Consider the following 19,510-nt stretch of genomic DNA (forward strand, 5'->3'; position numbering starts at 1 on the left):
ATAGAAAAGAAGAGAGAAGTTTGTATAGTACCGAACCAAGATCTACTGGAGCGAGAGGAAACCCGTCCTAACCCGATGGCGGAAAGAAAACAATCTAACAGAGGACTCAATGCCCATGCGCAGTGTTACCAAGAGGAGGAGTCACTCAATCCTATGACTCGAAAACCTTCTTTGAAGAAAAACAACTTGTAACACTTCGAGCCCAACACTAGCAGTAGATACAAAGCATGTGTATCTACAGCTACACATGCCATCAAACAAAGTTACTTGTTATTTTTGTAAATTGGTGTAAATCTACTTATTGAGTCTGGTGTCTCATTTTTTGACTGTGTGCATTTACAGATGTCTCACACTCCTCCCCGATACGCCTAAGGCTGCTCTACCACACTGCCCCCTCAAAGAGCACCTTGGGATTGCTAGAGTAAGCCCTGTCCACTAGTAAGGGAACCCCTGGACTCTTTACATGGTATATCTCATCCGGATATACCATATAAAGAGCCAGCTTCCTACGCCCCTATATTGTGGGCAGCAAGGTAATCTTCGGGGTGACATTTAATATTTTGAACCACAGAGGGGTGGTGGGGCTAAAGCTCTGGGGGCAGGGTTCAAGCTACACAGAGTAGGCTTGAAGCCATGTTTTCATTGCCTTTGTAGTGAATGGCACAATGCGTACCAATCCACAAGTAGCATTTAACTTTCCATGCCATGGTTGTATTTCTACGCCATATGCTATGGCCTCACAGTAATGTTAACTGTTCCAATCAGGGTTTAAGGCACTTTTGACATGTTTTAGAGGTCAGATCGCATGGAAAGTGTACAGGATAACAGAGTCCCAATCTTAAGAGCTCAATATTACCAGCAAATGAGTCTCAAAGCAATTAAAACATGACAGTGACCACACGAAAAGTGGTCACTTTGCAACAAACTTCAAAATAGATTATCACACTTTGGATTTGTGACAAAGATCTGTTCACTGTGGACAGAAAAATTCACTGAGCACAAGGCTCTGCATGGCCAACCATCTACCTACCTTACCAACCTTTATGGCCAACCAGAATCCTAAGCTGTGCTGCCCATGCGGTCTTGTCACTTACTTGATAAGATTCTAACCACAAAGCAGTCACATCTCAGATCAATCAAACCTGCTCAAACATACATTTGGTCAATAAACAAACAAGGCCAACACGCAGCTTTTCTCTTGGACCAACCTGGGAAAATGTAAAGCACTAATAATCTTTTAGCATGCATTCATGTATTTTAATTTCACCAGTTAGCAGCAGCTGCAGCACCCAAGAACAGCACAACTTGGACTGGAACACTACGCTTATGCATGATAACGAGTGATTTACAAGCTAAAGAAATCTGCTGTGATGGGAAACCACACACTAATTTTGTCCCCTGCTATGTGTAATCTTACCCCGTTTCTAAAAGTCTGACTAAATGTCCGTCTACACATGTGCTCACACTCAGACGAGTCCAGCCTCTGTGAAAGAGAACAAATGCCAGAAGAGGCTAGCCATACCTTTTCACTAGTGGCTTCAGTGCTTCCTGCTGTTGGTCAGGGGATAGGATCAAATATTGCAGAGGGTCCTTTGGTCCGTCAGCAGGACACGAGGCACGGCAACAGTTCTTGTAGCCAGACCACCTCCAGTGCCTGCCATCAATGAGGCAGTGCTGCGATGCCCCTCTGTCATGAGGCAAAGAGAACAGGCGCAAAACGTCGGACCCGTACACTGGAGAATGGCTGCAGCGACGTTCATTGCCAAAGAAGAGTCGGTCAAGGCGCTCTTTCAAAAGGCGCTTCTTTTCCTCCAGTGACTCCTAACATTAGACAAAAATTGTTAAATTGGGCATTACTTTCACATTCTTTTCTGTGCATTCTTGTGAGATGGGAGTGGAAGGAAGGCATGATGGAGAGTTGAAGTGAGATCAACACACCCCTGCAAATAATGCAGCAGAAGCAGTGCACTCTTCCCACACACACACACACACACAATATTAAGAACCGGATAGGCAGGAGCAATGCAATATTAACAGTCCATGTACAAAAACAAAAGCAGTCACTCACAACCATGTCAGCTGCATGACAGACAGTGCCAGCACACTCAGTCATATGCAAGCAGACTGCAGAAGTGCAAAGTTCACTTACAAACAAATCAGGTACATGGCATATAGTAGCACTGCAAGATTCACGCACAGAGATGTTGCTTGAATAAAAGAGACAAGCGGCATCTGGCAAAGCAGGAACAGTCTGTTTAATTAAATGCAACAGCTGGGAAAGCGGAGTACAAAGTCGGGTCCTGATGACCCCCTCTCAAAGTTACAGAATTTTGAGCGTCTTTTTATAGACTGCCTTAAGGTGCAATAAAACAATTGAGTATATTCTTTTAAAAAAGGAATCTGGGCCTAGTCACAAGGCCATAACTCCATTTGATATAGTGTGCAGGTGGTTCTCGACCTTGTGTGAACATAGTGTGGGCCAGACGGTAACATGTCCAGATGTCCGGCATGGGGAGCGCATGATCACTGCATGTAGTGTGTGTGCTGTATTCCGATTGGCTGTGTGTTCCTAACCTCATGGGGCACCTAACTTTATGGTGCTTTAGGAACGTGTACCCCTCCAGCCAAATGTGTTTTCTTGGGGGCAATTTCCTAGATCTGGGTCTTTCCTGTTTTGCGCATTTGTTTACGGGCTACGTGTCACCTCATCTGTGATCTGTCCATCATTTGTTCAGGCCTGGGTCACAGGGCCTGTCTGACCATGTACTTCTGGCTCAGGGTTGACGGGGAGGTCATGTTAGGTGGAATCGACAATAGCAAAGTGAGTTTGTTGTTATGCTGGTACATATAATGGCGTACACTTACTTTTTTATGCATATCAACATTCCCCCCTCTAGATGAATTCCCAACTACTTTATCCTCCTCATATCTCATGACACTCACATTATTTGAGGTCTGACATGTTTCTGCTGTGTCTAATACTATTTCCCTACCTCCTTGAACCTAATTTGATGACTGCGTTTTTACAGGAGGAAACCCCCATGTAAAGAAATGGCTCCCTGTTGCAATTACCCCCCACTTTTTGCCTGATACTGATGCTGACTTGACTGAGAAGTGTGCTGGGACCCTGCTAACCAGGCCCCAGCACCAGTGTTCTTTCACCTAAAATGTACCATTGTCTCCACAATTGGCACAACCCTGGCACCCAGGTAAGTCCCTTGTAACTGGTACCCCTGGTACCAAGGGCCCTGATGCCAGGGAAGGTCTCTAAGGGCTGCAGCATGTCTTATGCCACCCTAGGGACCCCTCACTCAGCACAGACACACTGCTTGCCAGCTTGTGTGTGCTGGGGGGGAGAAAATGACTAAGTCGACATGGCACTCCCCTCAGGGTGCCATGCCAACCTCACACTGCCTGTGGCATAGGTAAGTCACCCCTCTAGCAGGCCTTACAGCCCTAAGGTAGGGTGCACTATACCACAGGTGAGGGCATATGTGCATGAGCACTATGCCCCTACAGTGTCTAAGCACAACCTTAGACATTGTAAGTGCAGGGTAGCCATAAGAGTATATGGGCTGGGAGTCTGTCAAAAACGAACTCCACAGCTCCATAATGGCTACACTGAATACTGGGAAGTTTGGTATCAAACTTCTCAGAATAATAAACCCACACTGATGCCAGTGTTGGATTTATTAAAAAATGCACACAGAGTGCATCTTAGAGATGCACCCTGTATTTTACCCAATTGTTCAGTGCAGGACTGACTGGTCTGTGCCAGCCTGCTGCTGAGACGAGTTTCTGACCTCATGCGGTGAGAGCCTTTGTGCTCTCTGAGGACAGAAACAAAGCCTGCTCTGGGTGGAGGTGCTTCACACCTCCCCCCTGCAGGAACTGTAACACCTAGCAGTGAGCTTCAAAGGCTCAAGCTTCGTGTTACAATGCCCCAGGGCACTCCAGCTAGTGGAGATGCCCGCCCCCTGGACCCAGCCCCCACTTTTGGCGGCAAGTCCAGGAGAGATAATGAGAAAAACAAGGAGGAGTCACTGGCCAGTCAGGACAGCCCCTAAGGTGTCCTGAGCTGAGGTGACTGACTTTTAGAAATCCTCCATCTTGCAGATGGAGGATTCCCCCAATAGGATTAGGGATGTGACCCCCTCCCCTTGGGAGGAGGCACAAAGAGGGTGTACCCACCCTCAGGGCTAGTAGCCATTGGCTACTAACCCCCCCAGACCTAAACACGCCCTTAAATTTAGTATTTAAGGGCTTCCCTGAACCTAGGAAAATAGATTCCTGCAACAACAAGAAGAAGGACTGCCTAGCTGAAAACCCCTGCAGAGGAAGACCAGAAGACAACAACTGCCTTGGCTCCAGAAACTCACCGGCCTGTCTCCTGCCTTCCAAAGAACTCTGCTCCAGCGACGCCTTCCAAAGGGACCAGCGACCTCTGAATCCTCTGAGGACTGCCCTGCTTCGACGACGACAAGAAACTCCAGAGGACAGCGGACCTGCTCCAAAAAGACTGCAACTTTATCCAAAGGAGCAGTGTAAGGAAATGCCTCCTTGGCATGGTTGCCCCCTGACTTTTTGCCTTTGCTGATGCTATGTTTACAATTGAAAGTGTGCTGAGGCCTGCTAACCAGGCCCCAGCACCAGTGTTCTTTCCCTAACCTGTACTTTTGTATCCACAATTGGCAGACCCTGGCATCCAGATAAGTCCCTTGTAACTGGTACTTCTAGTACCAAGGGCCCTGATGCCAAGGAAGGTCTCTAAGGGCTGCAGCATGTCTTATGCCACCCTGGAGACCTCTCACTCAGCACAGACACACTGCCTGCCAGCTTGTGTGTGCTAGTGAGGACCAAACGAGTAAGTCGACATGGCACTCCCCTCAGGGTGCCATGCCAGCCTCTCACTGCCTATGCAGTATAGGTAAGACACCCCTCTAGCAGGCCTTACAGCCCTAAGGCAGGGTGCACTATACCATAGGTGAGGGTACCAGTGCATGAGCATGGTACCCCTACAGTGTCTAACCAAACCCTTAGACATTGTAAGTGCAGGATAGCCATAAGAGTATATGGTCTGGGAGTTTGTCAAACACGAACTCCACAGCACCATAATGGCTACACTGAAAACTGGGAAGTTTGGTATCAAACTTCTCAGCACAATAAATGCACACTGATGCCAGTGTACATTTTATTATAAAATGCACCCCAGAGGGCACCTTAGAGGTGCCCCCTGAAACTTAACCGACTATCTGTGTAGGCTGACTAGTTTTAGCAGCCTGCCACAAACCGAGACATGTTGCTGGCCCCATGGGGAGAGTGCCTTTGTCACTCTGAGGCCAGTAACAAAGCCTGCACTGGGTGGAGATGCTAACACCTCCCCCAGGCAGGAATTGTCACACCTGGCGGTGAGCCTCAAAGGCTCACCTCCTTTGTGCCAACCCAGCAGGACACTCCAGCTAGTGGAGTTGCCCGCCCCCTCCGGCCAGGCCCCACTTTTGGCGGCAAGGCCGGAGAAAATAATGAGAAAAACAAGGAGGAGTCACTGGCCAGTCAGGACAGCCCCTAAGGTGTCCTGAGCTGAAGTGACTCTAACTTTTAGAAATCCTCCATCTTGCAGATGGAGGATTCCCCCAATAGGGTTAGGATTGTGACCCCCTCCCCTTGGGAGGAGGCACAAAGAGGGTGTACCCACCCTCAGGGCTAGTAGCCATTGGCTACTAACCCCCCAGACCTAAACACGCCCTTAAATTTAGTATTTAAGGGCTACCCTGAACCCTAGAAAATTAGATTCCTGCAACTACAAGAAGAAGGACTGCCTAGCTGAAAACCCCTGCAGAGGAAGACCAGAAGACAACAACTGCCTTGGCTCCAGAAACTCACCGGCCTGTCTCCTGCCTTCCAAAGATCCTGCTCCAGCGACGCCTTCCCAAGGGACCAGCGACCTCGACATCCTCTGAGGACTGCCCCTGCTTCGAAAAGACAAGAAACTCCCGAGGACAGCGGACCTGCTCCAAGAAAAGCTGCAACTTTGTTTCCAGCAGCTTTAAAGAACCCTGCAAGCTCCCCGCAAGAAGCGTGAGACTTGCAACACTGCACCCGGCGACCCCGACTCGGCTGGTGGCGATCCAACACCTCAGGAGGGACCCCAGGGCTACTCTAAGACTGTGAGTACAAAAACCTGTCCCCCCTGAGCCCCCACAGCGCCGCCTGCAGAGGGAATCCCGAAGCTTCCCCTGACCGCGACTCTTTGAATCCTAAGTCCCGACACCTGGGAGAGACCCTGCACCCGCAGCCCCCAGGACCTGAAGGACCGGACTTTCACTGGAGGAGTGACCCCCAGGAGTCCCTCTCCCTTGACCAAGTGGAGGTTTCCCCGAGGAACCCCCCCCTTGCCTGCCTGCAGCGCTGAAGAGATCCCTAGATCTCCCATTGACTTCCATTACAAACCCGACGCTTGTTTCTACACTGCACCCGGCCGCCCCCGCGCTGCTGAGGGTGAAATTTCTGTGTGGGCTTGTGTCCCCCCCGGTGCCCTACAAAACCCCCCTGGTCTGCCCTCCGAAGACGCGGGTACTTACCTGCAAGCAGACCGGAACCGGGGCACCCCCTTCTCTCCATTCTAGCCTATGTGTTTTGGGCACCACTTTGAACTCTGCACCTGACCGGCCCTGAGCTGCTGGTGTGGTGACTTTGGGGTTGCTCTGAACCCCCAACAGTGGGCTACCTTGGACCAAGAACTAAGCCCTGTAAGTGTCTTACTTACCTGGTTAACCTAACAAATACTTACCTCCCCTAGGAACTGTGAAAATTGCACTAAGTGTCCACTTTTAAAACAGCTATTTGTGAATAACTTGAAAAGTATACATGCAATTTTGATGATTTGAAGTTCCTAAAGTACTTACCTGCAATACCTTTCGAATGAGATATTACATGTAGAATTTGAACCTGTGGTTCTTAAAATAAACTAAGAAAATATATTTTTCTATACAAAAACCTATTGGCTGGATTTGTCTCTGAGTGTGTGTACCTCATTTATTGTCTATGTGTATGTACAACAAATGCTTAACACTACTCCTTGGATAAGCCTACTGCTCGACCACACTACCACAAAATAGAGCATTAGTATTATCTATTTTTACCACTATTTTACCTCTAAGGGGAACCCTTGGACTCTGTGCATGCTATTCCTTACTTTGAAATAGCACATACAGAGCCAACTTCCTACATTGGTGGATCAGCGGTGGGGTACAAGACTTTGCATTTGCTGGACTACTCAGCCAATACCTGATCACACGACAAATTCCAAAATTGTCATTAGAAATTCATTTTTGCAATTTGAAATTTTTCTAAATTCTTAAAAGTCCTGCTAGGGCCTTGTGTGTTAAGTCCCTGTTTAGCATTGTCTTTTAGAGTTTAAAAGTTTGTTAAAAGTTTGAAATTAGATTCTAGAAACAGTTTTAGATTCTTTAAAAAGTATTCCAACTCTTAGCAGAATAATGTCTGATACAGAGATGCAGGTGGTGGAACTCGACACCACACCTTACCTCCATCTTAAGATGAGGGAGCTAAGGTCTCTCTGTAATATCAAAAAAATAACCATTGGCTCCAGACCTACCAAAATTCAGCTCCAGGAGCTGTTGGCAGAGTTTGAAAAAGCCAACCCCTCTGATGATGACCTCACAGAGGAAGAAATTAGTGACTTGGAGGCCAATGTCCCTCCTCCAGTCCTAAATAGGGAGAACAGGACACATCAAGTCCTGTCTCCAACTGTGTTAGTCAGAAATAGTGAGTCCCTCACAGGAGGGTCCCACATTTCTGAAATCACTGAGGATGCCCTCAGTGAAGATGACCTCCTGTTAGCCAGGATGGCCAAAAGATTGGCTTTAGAGAGACAGCTCCTAGCCATAGAAAGGGAAAGACAAGAGATGGGCCTAGGACCCATCAATGGTGGCAGCAATATAAATAGGGTCAGAGATTCTCCTGACATGTTAAAAATCCCCAAAGGGATTGTGACAAAATATGAAGATGGTGATGACATCACCAAGTGGTTCACAGCTTTTGAGAGGGCTTGTGTAACCCGAAAAGTGAACAGATCTCACTGGGGTGCTCTCCTTTGGGAAATGTTCACTGGAAAGTGTAGGGATAGACTCCTCACACTCTCTGGAAAAGATGCAGAATCTTATGACCTCATGAAGGGTACCCTGACTGAGGGCTTTGGATTCTCCACTGAGGAGTACAGGATTAGGTTCAGGGGGGCTCAAAAATCCTCGAGCCAGACCTGGGTTGACTTTGTTGACTACTCAGTGAAAACACTAGATGGTTGGATTCAAGGCAGTGGTGTAAGTAATTATGATGGGCTGTACAATTTATTTGTGAAAGAACACCTGTTAAGTAATTGTTTCAATGATAAACTGCATCAGCATCTGGTAGACCTAGGACCAATTTCTCCCCAAGAATTGGGAAAGAAGGCGGACCATTGGGTCAAGACAAGGGTGTCCAAGACTTCAACAGGGGGTGACCAAAAGAAAGGGGTCACAAAGACTCCCCAGGGGAAGGGTGATGAGACAACCAAAACTAAAAATAGTAAAGAGTCTTCTACAGGCCCCCAAAAACCTGCACAGGAGGGTGGGCCCAGAGCCTCTTCACAAAACAATGGGTACAAGGGTAAAAACTTTGATCCCAAAAAGGCCTGGTGTCATAGCTGTAAACAGCATGGACACCAAACTGGAGACAAGGCCTGTCCCAAGAAAGGTTCCACTCCAAACTCCCATCCAGGTAACACTGGTATGGCTAGTCTCCAAGTGGGATCAACAGTGTGCCCAGAGCAAATCAGGGTCCACACTGAAGCTACTCTAGTTTCTGAGGGTGGGGTGGATTTAGCCACACTAGCTGTCTGGCCGCCTAACATGCAAAAATACAGACAGCAACTCTTAATTAATGGGACTAGAATAGAGGGCCTGAGGGATACAGGTGCCAGTGTCACCATGGTGACAGAGAAACTGGTTTCCCCTGGCCAATACCTGACTGGAAAAACTTACACAGTCACCAACGCTGACAATCAGAAAAAAGTACATCCCATGGCAATGGTTACTTTAGAATGGGGAGGGGTCAATGGCCTGAAACAGGTGGTGGTCTCCTCAAATATCCCAGTGGACTGTCTGCTTGGAAATGACCTGGAGTCCTCAGCATGGGCTGAGGTAGAACTAAAAACCCATGCAGCAATGCTGGGTATCCCTGAACTGGTGTGTGTGAAGACAAGAGCACAATGCAAGGCACAGGGTGAACAAGTAGAGCTGGAGTCTGGAAGAATGGCCCAGCCTACCAAGAGAACAGGAAAGTCAGTTGGGAAACCAACTGCAACACAGCAAAAGAAAGGGAACCTCTCTTCTCAGGAAGAAGTTCTGCCCTCTGAGGGAACTGAGCCTTTGGAGCTTGAACCTTACCAGGTTGAGCTCTTAGGCCCAGGGGGACCCTCAAGGGAGGAGCTGTGTAAGGGACAAGAAACCTGTCCCTCTCTTGAAGGCCTTAGGCAGCAAGCTGCTGAAGAGTCCAAAGGCAAGAAAAGTGGAACACATAGGGTCTATTGGGAAGATGGACTCCTGTACACTGAGGCCAGAGACCCCAAACCTGGTGCCACTAGGAGAGTGGTAGTGCCTCAGCTGTTCAGGAAGTTCATCCTAACATTGGCCCATGACATTCCCCTTGCTGGACATTTGGGACAAACCAAGACGTGGGAGAGGTTAGTCAACCACTTCTACTGGCCCAATATGTCCAACATGGTTAAGGAGTTTTGCCTCTCCTGCCCCACCTGTCAAGCCAGTGGTAAGACAGGTGGGCATCCAAAGGCCCCCCTCATTCCACTTCCAGTGGTGGGGGTTCCCTTTGAAAGAGTGGGTGTGGACATAGTTGGTCCACTAGAACCTCCCACAGCCTCAGGAAATATGTATATCCTGGTAGTAGTGGATCATGCTACCAGGTATCCTGAAGCTATTCCCCTTAGGTCGACTACTGCCCCTGCAGTAGCCAAGGCCCTCATTGGTATCTTTACCAGAGTGGGTTTCCCTAAGGAGGTGGTGTCTGACAGAGGTACCAACTTCATGTCAGCATACCTAAAGCACATGTGGAATGAGTGTGGAGTGACTTATAAATTCACTACACCATACCATCCACAAACTAATGGCTTGGTTGAGAGATTCAACAAGACATTAAAAGGCATGATCATGGGGCTCCCAGAAAAACTCAAAAGGAGATGGGATGTCCTCTTGCCATGTCTGCTTTTCGCTTACAGAGAGGTGCCACAGAAGGGAGTAGGATTCTCACCCTTTGAACTTCTGTTTGGTCATCCTGTAAGGGGACCACTTGCCCTTGTTAAAGAAGGCTGGGAGAGACCTCTCCATGCGCCTAAACAGGACATAGTGGACTATGTACTTGGCCTTCGCTCTAGAATGACAGAGTACATGGAAAAGGCAACCAAAAACCTTGAGGCCAGCCAACAGCTCCAGAAGTTTTAGTATGACCAAAAGGCTGCACTGGTTGAGTTCCAACCAGGGCAGAAAGTCTGGGTTCTGGAGCCTGTGGCTCCCAGGGCACTCCAGGACAAATGGAGTGGCCCTTACCCAGTACTAGAAAGGAAGAGTCAGGTCACCTACCTGGTGGACCTGGGCACAAGCAGGAGCCCCAAGAGGGTGATCCATGTAAACCGCCTTAAGCTCTTCCACGACAGGGCTGATGTCAATCTGTTGATGGTAACAGATGAGGATCAGGAGGCAGAGAGTGAACCTCTCCCTGATCTTCTGTCATCAGACCCAAAAGATGGCACAGTAGATGGAGTGATCTACTCAGACACCCTCTCTGGCCAACAGCAAGCTGATTGTAGGAGAGTCCTACAACAGTTTCCTGAACTCTTCTCCTTAACCCCTGGTCAGACACACCTGTGTACCCATGATGTGGACACAGGAGACAGCATGCCTGTCAAGAACAAAATCTTTAGACAATCTGACCATGTTAAGGAAAGCATCAAGGTGGAAGTCCACAAGATGCTGGAATTGGGAGTAATTGAGCGCTCTGACAGCCCCTGGGCTAGCCCAGTGGTCTTAGTCCCCAAACCTCACACCAAAGATGGAAAGAAAGAGATGAGGTTTTGTGTGGACTACAGAGGGCTCAATTCTGTCACCAAGACAGATGCTCATCCAATTCCAAGAGCTGATGAGCTCATAGACAAATTAGGTGCTGCCAAATTCTTAAGTACCTTTGACTTGACAGCAGGGTACTGGCAAATAAAAATGGCACCTGGAGCAAAAGAGAAAACAGCATTCTCCACACCTGATGGGCATTATCAGTTTACTGTTATGCCCTTTGGTTTAAAGAATGCCCCTGCCACCTTCCAAAGGTTGGTGAATCAAGTCCTTGCTGGCTTGGAGTCCTTTAGCACAGCTTATCTTGATGATATTGCTGTCTTTAGCTCCACCTGGCAGGATCACCTGGTCCACCTGAAGAAGGTTTTGAAGGCTCTGCAATCTGCAGGCCTCTCTATCAAGGCATCCAAATGCCAGATAGGGCAGGGAACTGTGGTTTACTTGGGCCACCTTGTAGGTGGAGGCCAAGTTCAGCCACTCCAACCCAAGATCCAGACTATTCTGGACTGGGTAGCTCCAAAAACCCAGACTCAAGTCAGGGCATTCCTTGGCTTGACTGGGTATTACAGGAGGTTTGTGAAGGGATATGGATCCATTGTGACAGCCCTCACTGAACTCACCTCCAAGAAAATGCCCAAGAAAGTGAACTGGACTGTGGAATGCCAACAGGCCTTTGACACCCTGAAACAAGCAATGTGCTCAGCACCAGTTCTAAAAGCTCCAGATTATTCTAAGCAGTTCATTGTGCAGACTGATGCCTCTGAACATGGGATAGGGGCAGTTTTGTCCCAAACAAATGATGATGGCCTTGACCAGCCTGTTGCTTTCATTAGCAGGAGGTTACTCCCCAGGGAGCAGCGTTGGAGTGCCATTGAGAGGGAGGCCTTTGCTGTGGTTTGGTCCCTGAAGAAGCTGAGACCATACCTCTTTGGGACTCACTTCCTAGTTCAAACTGACCACAGACCTCTCAAATGGCTGATGCAAATGAAAGGTGAAAATCCTAAACTGTTGAGGTGGTCCATCTCCCTACAGGGAATGGACTTTATAGTGGAACACAGACCTGGGACTGCCCATGCCAATGCAGATGGCCTTTCCAGGTTCTTCCACTTAGAAAATGAAGACTCTCTTGGGAAAGGTTAGTCTCATCCTCTTTCGTTTGGGGGGGGGTTGTGTAAGGAAATGCCTCCTTGGCATGGTTGCCCCCTGACTTTTTGCCTTTGCTGATGCTATGTTTACAATTGAAAGTGTGCTGAGGCCTGCTAACCAGGCCCCAGCACCAGTGTTCTTTCCCTAACCTGTACTTTTGTATCCACAATTGGCAGACCCTGGCATCCAGATAAGTCCCTTGTAACTGGTACTTCTAGTACCAAGGGCCCTGATGCCAAGGAAGGTCTCTAAGGGCTGCAGCATGTCTTATGCCACCCTGGAGACCTCTCACTCAGCACAGACACACTGCCTGCCAGCTTGTGTGTGCTAGTGAGGACCAAACGAGTAAGTCGACATGGCACTCCCCTCAGGGTGCCATGCCAGCCTCTCACTGCCTATGCAGTATAGGTAAGACACCCCTCTAGCAGGCCTTACAGCCCTAAGGCAGGGTGCACTATACCATAGGTGAGGGTACCAGTGCATGAGCATGGTACCCCTACAGTGTCTAACCAAAACCTTAGACATTGTAAGTGCAGGATAGCCATAAGAGTATATGGTCTGGGAGTTTGTCAAACACGAACTCCACAGCACCATAATGGCTACACTGAAAACTGGGAAGTTTGGTATCAAACTTCTCAGCACAATAAATGCACACTGATGCCAGTGTACATTTTATTATAAAATGCACCCCAGAGGGCACCTTAGAGGTGCCCCCTGAAACTTAACCGACTATCTGTGTAGGCTGACTAGTTTTAGCAGCCTGCCACAAACCGAGACATGTTGCTGGCCCCATGGGGAGAGTGCCTTTGTCACTCTGAGGCCAGTAACAAAGCCTGCACTGGGTGGAGATGCTAACACCTCCCCCAGGCAGGAATTGTCACACCTGGCGGTGAGCCTCAAAGGCTCACCTCCTTTGTGCCAACCCAGCAGGACACTCCAGCTAGTGGAGTTGCCCGCCCCCTCCAGCCAGGCCCCACTTTTGGCGGCAAGGCCGGAGAAAATAATGAGAAAAACAAGGAGGAGTCACTGGCCAGTCAGGACAGCCCCTAAGGTGTCCTGAGCTGAAGTGACTCTAACTTTTAGAAATCCTCCATCTTGCAGATGGAGGATTCCCCCAATAGGGTTAGGATTGTGACCCCCTCCCCTTGGGAGGAGGCACAAAGAGGGTGTACCCACCCTCAGGGCTAGTAGCCATTGGCTACTAACCCCCCAGACCTAAACACGCCCTTAAATTTAGTATTTAAGGGCTACCCTGAACCCTAGAAAATTAGATTCCTGCAACTACAAGAAGAAGGACTGCCTAGCTGAAAACCCCTGCAGAGGAAGACCAGAAGACAACAACTGCCTTGGCTCCAGAAACTCACCGGCCTGTCTCCTGCCTTCCAAAGATCCTGCTCCAGCGACGCCTTCCCAAGGGACCAGCGACCTCGACATCCTCTGAGGACTGCCCCTGCTTCGAAAAGACAAGAAACTCCCGAGGACAGCGGACCTGCTCCAAGAAAAGCTGCAACTTTGTTTCCAGCAGCTTTAAAGAACCCTGCAAGCTCCCCGCAAGAAGCGTGAGACTTGCAACACTGCACCCGGCGACCCCGACTCGGCTGGTGGCGATCCAACACCTCAGGAGGGACCCCAGGGCTACTCTAAGACGGTGAGTACAAAAACCTGTCCCCCCTGAGCCCCCACAGCGCCGCCTGCAGAGGGAATCCCGAGGCTTCCCCTGACCGCGACTCTTTGAATCCTAAGTCCCGACACCTGGGAGAGACCCTGCACCCGCAGCCCCCAGGACCTGAAGGACCGGACTTTCACTGGAGGAGTGACCCCCAGGAGTCCCTCTCCCTTGACCAAGTGGAGGTTTCCCCGAGGAACCCCCCCCCTTGCCTGCCTGCAGCGCTGAAGAGATCCCTAGATCTCCCATTGACTTCCATTACAAACCCGACGCTTGTTTCTACACTGCACCCGGCCGCCCCCGCGCTGCTGAGGGTGAAATTTCTGTGTGGGCTTGTGTCCCCCCCGGTGCCCTACAAAACCCCCCTGGTCTGCCCTCCGAAGACGCGGGTACTTACCTGCAAGCAGACCGGAACCGGGGCACCCCCTTCTCTCCATTCTAGCCTATGTGTTTTGGGCACCACTTTGAACTCTGCACCTGACCGGCCCTGAGCTGCTGGTGTGGTGACTTTGGGGTTGCTCTGAACCCCCAACGGTGGGCTACCTTGGACCAAGAACTAAGCCCTGTAAGTGTCTTACTTACCTGGTTAACCTAACAAATACTTACCTCCCCTAGGAACTGTGAAAATTGCACTAAGTGTCCACTTTTAAAACAGCTATTTGTGAATAACTTGAAAAGTATACATGCAATTTTGATGATTTGAAGTTCCTAAAGTACTTACCTGCAATACCTTTCGAATGAGATATTACATGTAGAATTTGAACCTGTGGTTCTTAAAATAAACTAAGAAAAGATATTTTTCTATACAAAAACCTATTGGCTGGATTTGTCTCTGAGTGTGTGTACCTCATTTATTGTCTATGTGTATGTACAACAAATGCTTAACACTACTCCTTGGATAAGCCTACTGCTCGACCACACTACCACAAAATAGAGCATTAGTATTATCTATTTTTACCACTATTTTACCTCTAAGGGGAACCCTTGGACTCTGTGCATGCTATTCCTTACTTTGAAATAGCACATACAGAGCCAACTTCCTACAAGCAGCTTTAAAGAACCCTGCAATCTCCCCGCAAGAAGCGTGAGACTTGCAACACTGCACCCGGCGACCCCGACTCGGCTGGTGGAGAACCAACACCTCAGGGAGGACCCCTGGACTACTCTACGACTGTGAGTACCAAAACCTGTCCCCCCTGAGCCCCCACAGCGCCGCCTGCAGAGGGAATCCCGAGGCTTCCCCTGACCGCGACTCTCTGAAACCTAAGTCCCGACGCCTGGAAAAGACCCTGCACCCGCAGCCCCCAGGACCTGAAGGACCAGACTTTCACTGCAGAAGTGACCCCCAGGAGTCCCTCTCCCTTGCCCAAGTGGAGGTTTCCCCGAGGAAGCCCCCCCTTGCCTGCCTGCAGCGCTGAAGAGATCCCTTGATCTCTCATTGACTTCCATTGCGAACCCGACGCTTGTTCTAACACTGCACCCGGCCGCCCCCGCGCCGCTGAGGGTGAAATTTCTGTGTGGGCTTGTGTCCCCCCCGGTGCCCTACAAAACCCCCCTGGTCTGCCCTCCGAAGACGCGGGTACTTACCTGCTGGCAGACTGGAACCGGGGCACCCCCTTCTCTCCATTGAAGCCTATGCGTTTTGGGCACCACTTTGAACTCTGCACCTGACCGGCCCTGAGCTGCTGGTGTGGTAACTTTGGGGTTGCTCTGAACCCCCAACGGTGGGCTACCTTGGACCAAGAACTGAACCCTGTAAGTGTCTTACTTACCTGGTAAAACTAACAAAAACTTACCTCCCCCAGGAACTGTGAAAATTGCACTAAGTGTCCACTTTTAAAATAGCTATTTGTGAATAACTTGAAAAGTATACATGCAATTGAAATGATTCAAAGTTCCTAATGTACTTACCTGCAATACCTTTCAAACAAGATATTACATGTTAAATTTGAACCTGTGGTTCTTAAAATAAACTAAGAAAACATATTTTTCTATAACAAAACCTATTGGCTGGATTTTTCTCTGAGTGTGTGTACCTCATTTATTGTCTATGTGTATGTACAACAAATGCTTAACACTACTCCTTGGATAAGCCTACTGCTCGACCACACTACCACAAAATAGAGCATTAGTATTATCTCTTTTTACCACTATTTTACCTCTAAGGGGAACCCTTGGACTCTGTGCATGCTATTCCTTACTTTGAAATAGCACATACAGAGCCAACTTCCTACACCCCATTTGTAGGAAAGAACACAAAAACAGCACAGAAATTAGAATTGGCAGCAATGACATGCACAGTATGACCACCCACCGGGGTGAGCCCGGAAAAACAATCAAACAACCAGTACCGCTCACAAGAACCTCACTACTTCTTCATGTCGACTTGTAAACAATGCAGTGCTTGGATGGTGAAAGTCAGTATCCCACACAAACCGATGTTGCACCACCATGAGGCGGATGGCTTAGTTCTTTCTTGATAGTGTTTAGGCCGAGCTCAGTACTGTTGATCATTTTCAGCATTTCTCACCTGGTTATCTGCAACCAGCGGGCGTTCGCTTTTGTCTGTAGTGTGAAGAAGAGTATGGACCCTCATGTGTTTACTTGAATGGCAGTGAATAGTCTGAAATGTTCTGCAATGTCCTTGTTCTGAGCCCAACCAAAATGGTCAGCAGTTCTTTTCTTTACAACCTGATGCATCAGGGTTGTTTGCTCCTGTAGCAGGTGTTGGAACAACTCAGACAGGTCTTCTCCAGAGATGGTCGGGGTATGCACAGTCACAAGGGAACAGAGGGCCAGCCATCCGGAGACGAGCTGAGCCTAAGTGAATTCTCCACACTGCCAGCAGTAGTCTATCAGCATGGAGGTGCCCCAGTGCATGTCTAGTATGTGCAGTATAGCTCCACAATTTTCATTTGTGCAAAGAGGGATTGTTCCTTTCCCTCTGAAACATAATGACTACTGTGTATCTTTCTGTACAATTAAGGGCTATCCCTTCCAACCACGTGTACCTGTCTGTTTCAGTATCCCAGAGTATCAATCCTGGCATTTAACCCTCCCCTATGAGACTCATTTCCCCTTCTATCATTGAGGTGGGTGGCCCTACACAGGAATTTCATGTCTGTGGGACAATTGTTATGAAAGAAAGCAGCCCCAGACACACTAAGGGCCACCCTGGGACCACAGACGGAGGCAGGAGCGGATGTGTTTGTGCACTGGTGTGGTGGTTTTGCTCCCCCCAAGAACCTCTTTTGTGGAAAGTCTTGGGATCAAACAATGTCCTCCTCTAGAGTGCCCTGCCTTTGTATCCTGTCTGTCTCAGTACGAATATTGCTAGGCTTGATGTAAAGATACAGTGCAGTGGGATTGATCTCATATTGAGTGATGTTTACCACTACTATGTGGGGTGCTACCCTAGTGGGATGTATCTTGGCCCTGATTCTACAAAGGTACAGGTGAATGAGACATTTTGCTTTCACGGGGGTTACATCCTAGGATAGATAAAGTCTGTCTGCACCTACCGCATGTGGTATCAGTCAACAGGCAAAGCACGACCTAGCTGATGTCTAGGCACCCACGGCACTCATGTGCTGATACCATGTGTTGTGTAGGAGTGAGCTGTGACGTGAATGTGGAATACTAAGTTTGGGTTCAGTGTAATTGTAAGTGATGTGTAAAAGGCCACTACACAAGCATTGTAAATGTCGAGGTAGGTTCTGTGTGACTAGGCAGATTTCTAGCTATAGATGGATCCGGCCATGCCCACATCAAACAAAGGGTATAGAAGAGAATAATAATAGATAACCTTTGGTATTTTGCAGGTCTTGGGATGGTTTTCTGGGGAAACATCTGCAGTCTTCTGGTGATCTGGGATGTCTTTGCTCTGGTCAAGTGCTGCGGTACTGGGGGGGTGTCTTGCTTGGGTAAGAGAGTTCTTAGTAGAATGTCTGTAAAAAACAGTCTGTGGTGTAGGTCATGGATGATTTGATGGTGAAGGTTTTAGCCGCGCATCAGAAAGGTGGACCCAGGCCTCTCTTCCTTCCACTTTAAGGGCAGTAGGTGTTGTGAAGATTACTTTGTAAGGCCCACTTGGCCGGTTTCCATTTCCTCACGAAGTTGCGGATATAGACTTCATGCCCAGGTTGAGGAGTTTGATAGGGAAGCTTGGTGGTGGTGCACTTAAAGTTTTGGTGGCTGGCCTGTTTCGAAATGCACTTTTTGGTTTTGGTTAACTCCAAGAGATATATGTGCAACTTGTACCCTTAACGCCTGAGAGCTCGCCTCAGCATTTGGTCCATGTCTGTGGGATAGAATGCCACTGGGTTACAATCTGGTGGGGTTTAAGATGCTGCTGGGTGTGTTTCGTAGCAGGAAAAAGGCTAGGAGCAGGCAGTGGAGCCACTTTTTGTCAAGGCTAGTGCAGATCTTGCTTAACTTGGTTTTTAACAGGCCGTTAAGCCTTTCAACGACACTGTTGGTTTGGGGATGATACACAGAGGCTAAATTGTGCGCTATACCTAAAAGGGTGCAGATGTGGTCAAACATGGAGTTGACAAAGTGTCTGCCACTGTCTGATCGGATAACTTCTGGTACCCTCCACCTTGGTATTACCTCCCCGACGAGGAATGTGGTCATCGCCTTGGCATCACAGTGCATGCAGGGGCCGGCTTCAATCCACCTGAAGTATGGGCAGGCCACTACTATCAGGTATCGATACTTAGCACACCGCTCGATCATATTGATAAAACCAATGTATAGTGCTTTGAATTGTCCTGTAAGTCAATGTATAGCCGACGACACGAACTTCAGTGTAGGTCTGTGTGAGTATAGGTGGCAGATGGTACACCCATTTAAATACATGGTTACCGCCTCAGTTAGGTTGAGGGATAAACCAGTCGCTCTGGAGCTCAGCTGTCATGTTATCTTTTGCTGTGTGTGTTGGCAAGTTTAACTGGGATAAGGCCACGTTGACTAGGCTCTGTGGCATGACGGGTTTCCCTGTGGGCACGTGTTGGTATATAAGGTTGCATGCAGTTTGTGTGCAACCCCCGACTAGCCAACGCCCCTATTTGTCGGGAAGTGCTCTGTCCTGCAATTCCCTCAAGTATAATTTTTCCTTCTCAGTGTATGGCTTGTTGTGTGATGGTCCTGTTTCCGTAGGGTGAAGTGAGAGGAGTATGTGTGTGTGTTTGACTATTCGGTAAGCTGCCTTTTTTGGAATCTGATTCCTCAGGATATGAAGTCCTTGCATTCGGTGTGAGCTGCACTTTTTACCATAGCCACGCATATAGGTAAAGTCAGAGTATCTATTAGCAATTCTATGAGATCACTGTATGCAATGCGGCTGCCAACTGATTTTAGAAACCCTCATCTTCTCTATCGGCCTACGCTTGAGTGCACCATGGTGGCAACATAAGCAGTCGGAATAAATGGTTACCATTTTCCCTGCACTTTGGGTGGAGGGCTTAAATTAGTGTTGTCAGCTCCACCGCCTGTGCTGACAAGTGGGGGAGGGGAGTTAGCTGTGCATTGACGTGCAATGCCTATGAGGCTGCGTGGC

General features: G+C 48.6%; 1 protein-coding gene across 8 annotated transcripts in view; it reads right to left on the reverse strand.

Annotated features, from left to right (window-relative positions):
* Positions 1-19,510, reverse strand: part of EP400 (E1A binding protein p400) — a 601,391-nt gene that overhangs the window by 294,081 nt on the left and 287,800 nt on the right. For all 8 annotated transcript variants that reach the window (XM_069215336.1, XM_069215331.1, XM_069215335.1 and 5 more), the window contains one exon: positions 1,523-1,821. In XM_069215336.1, the coding sequence (XP_069071437.1) occupies positions 1,523-1,821 (299 nt within the window). The remainder of the gene's footprint in view (positions 1-1,522; positions 1,822-19,510) is intronic.

Source organism: Pleurodeles waltl, chromosome 11 (genome assembly GCF_031143425.1).
Source record: "Pleurodeles waltl isolate 20211129_DDA chromosome 11, aPleWal1.hap1.20221129, whole genome shotgun sequence".
NCBI classification, from domain to species: Eukaryota; Metazoa; Chordata; class Amphibia; order Caudata; family Salamandridae; genus Pleurodeles; species Pleurodeles waltl.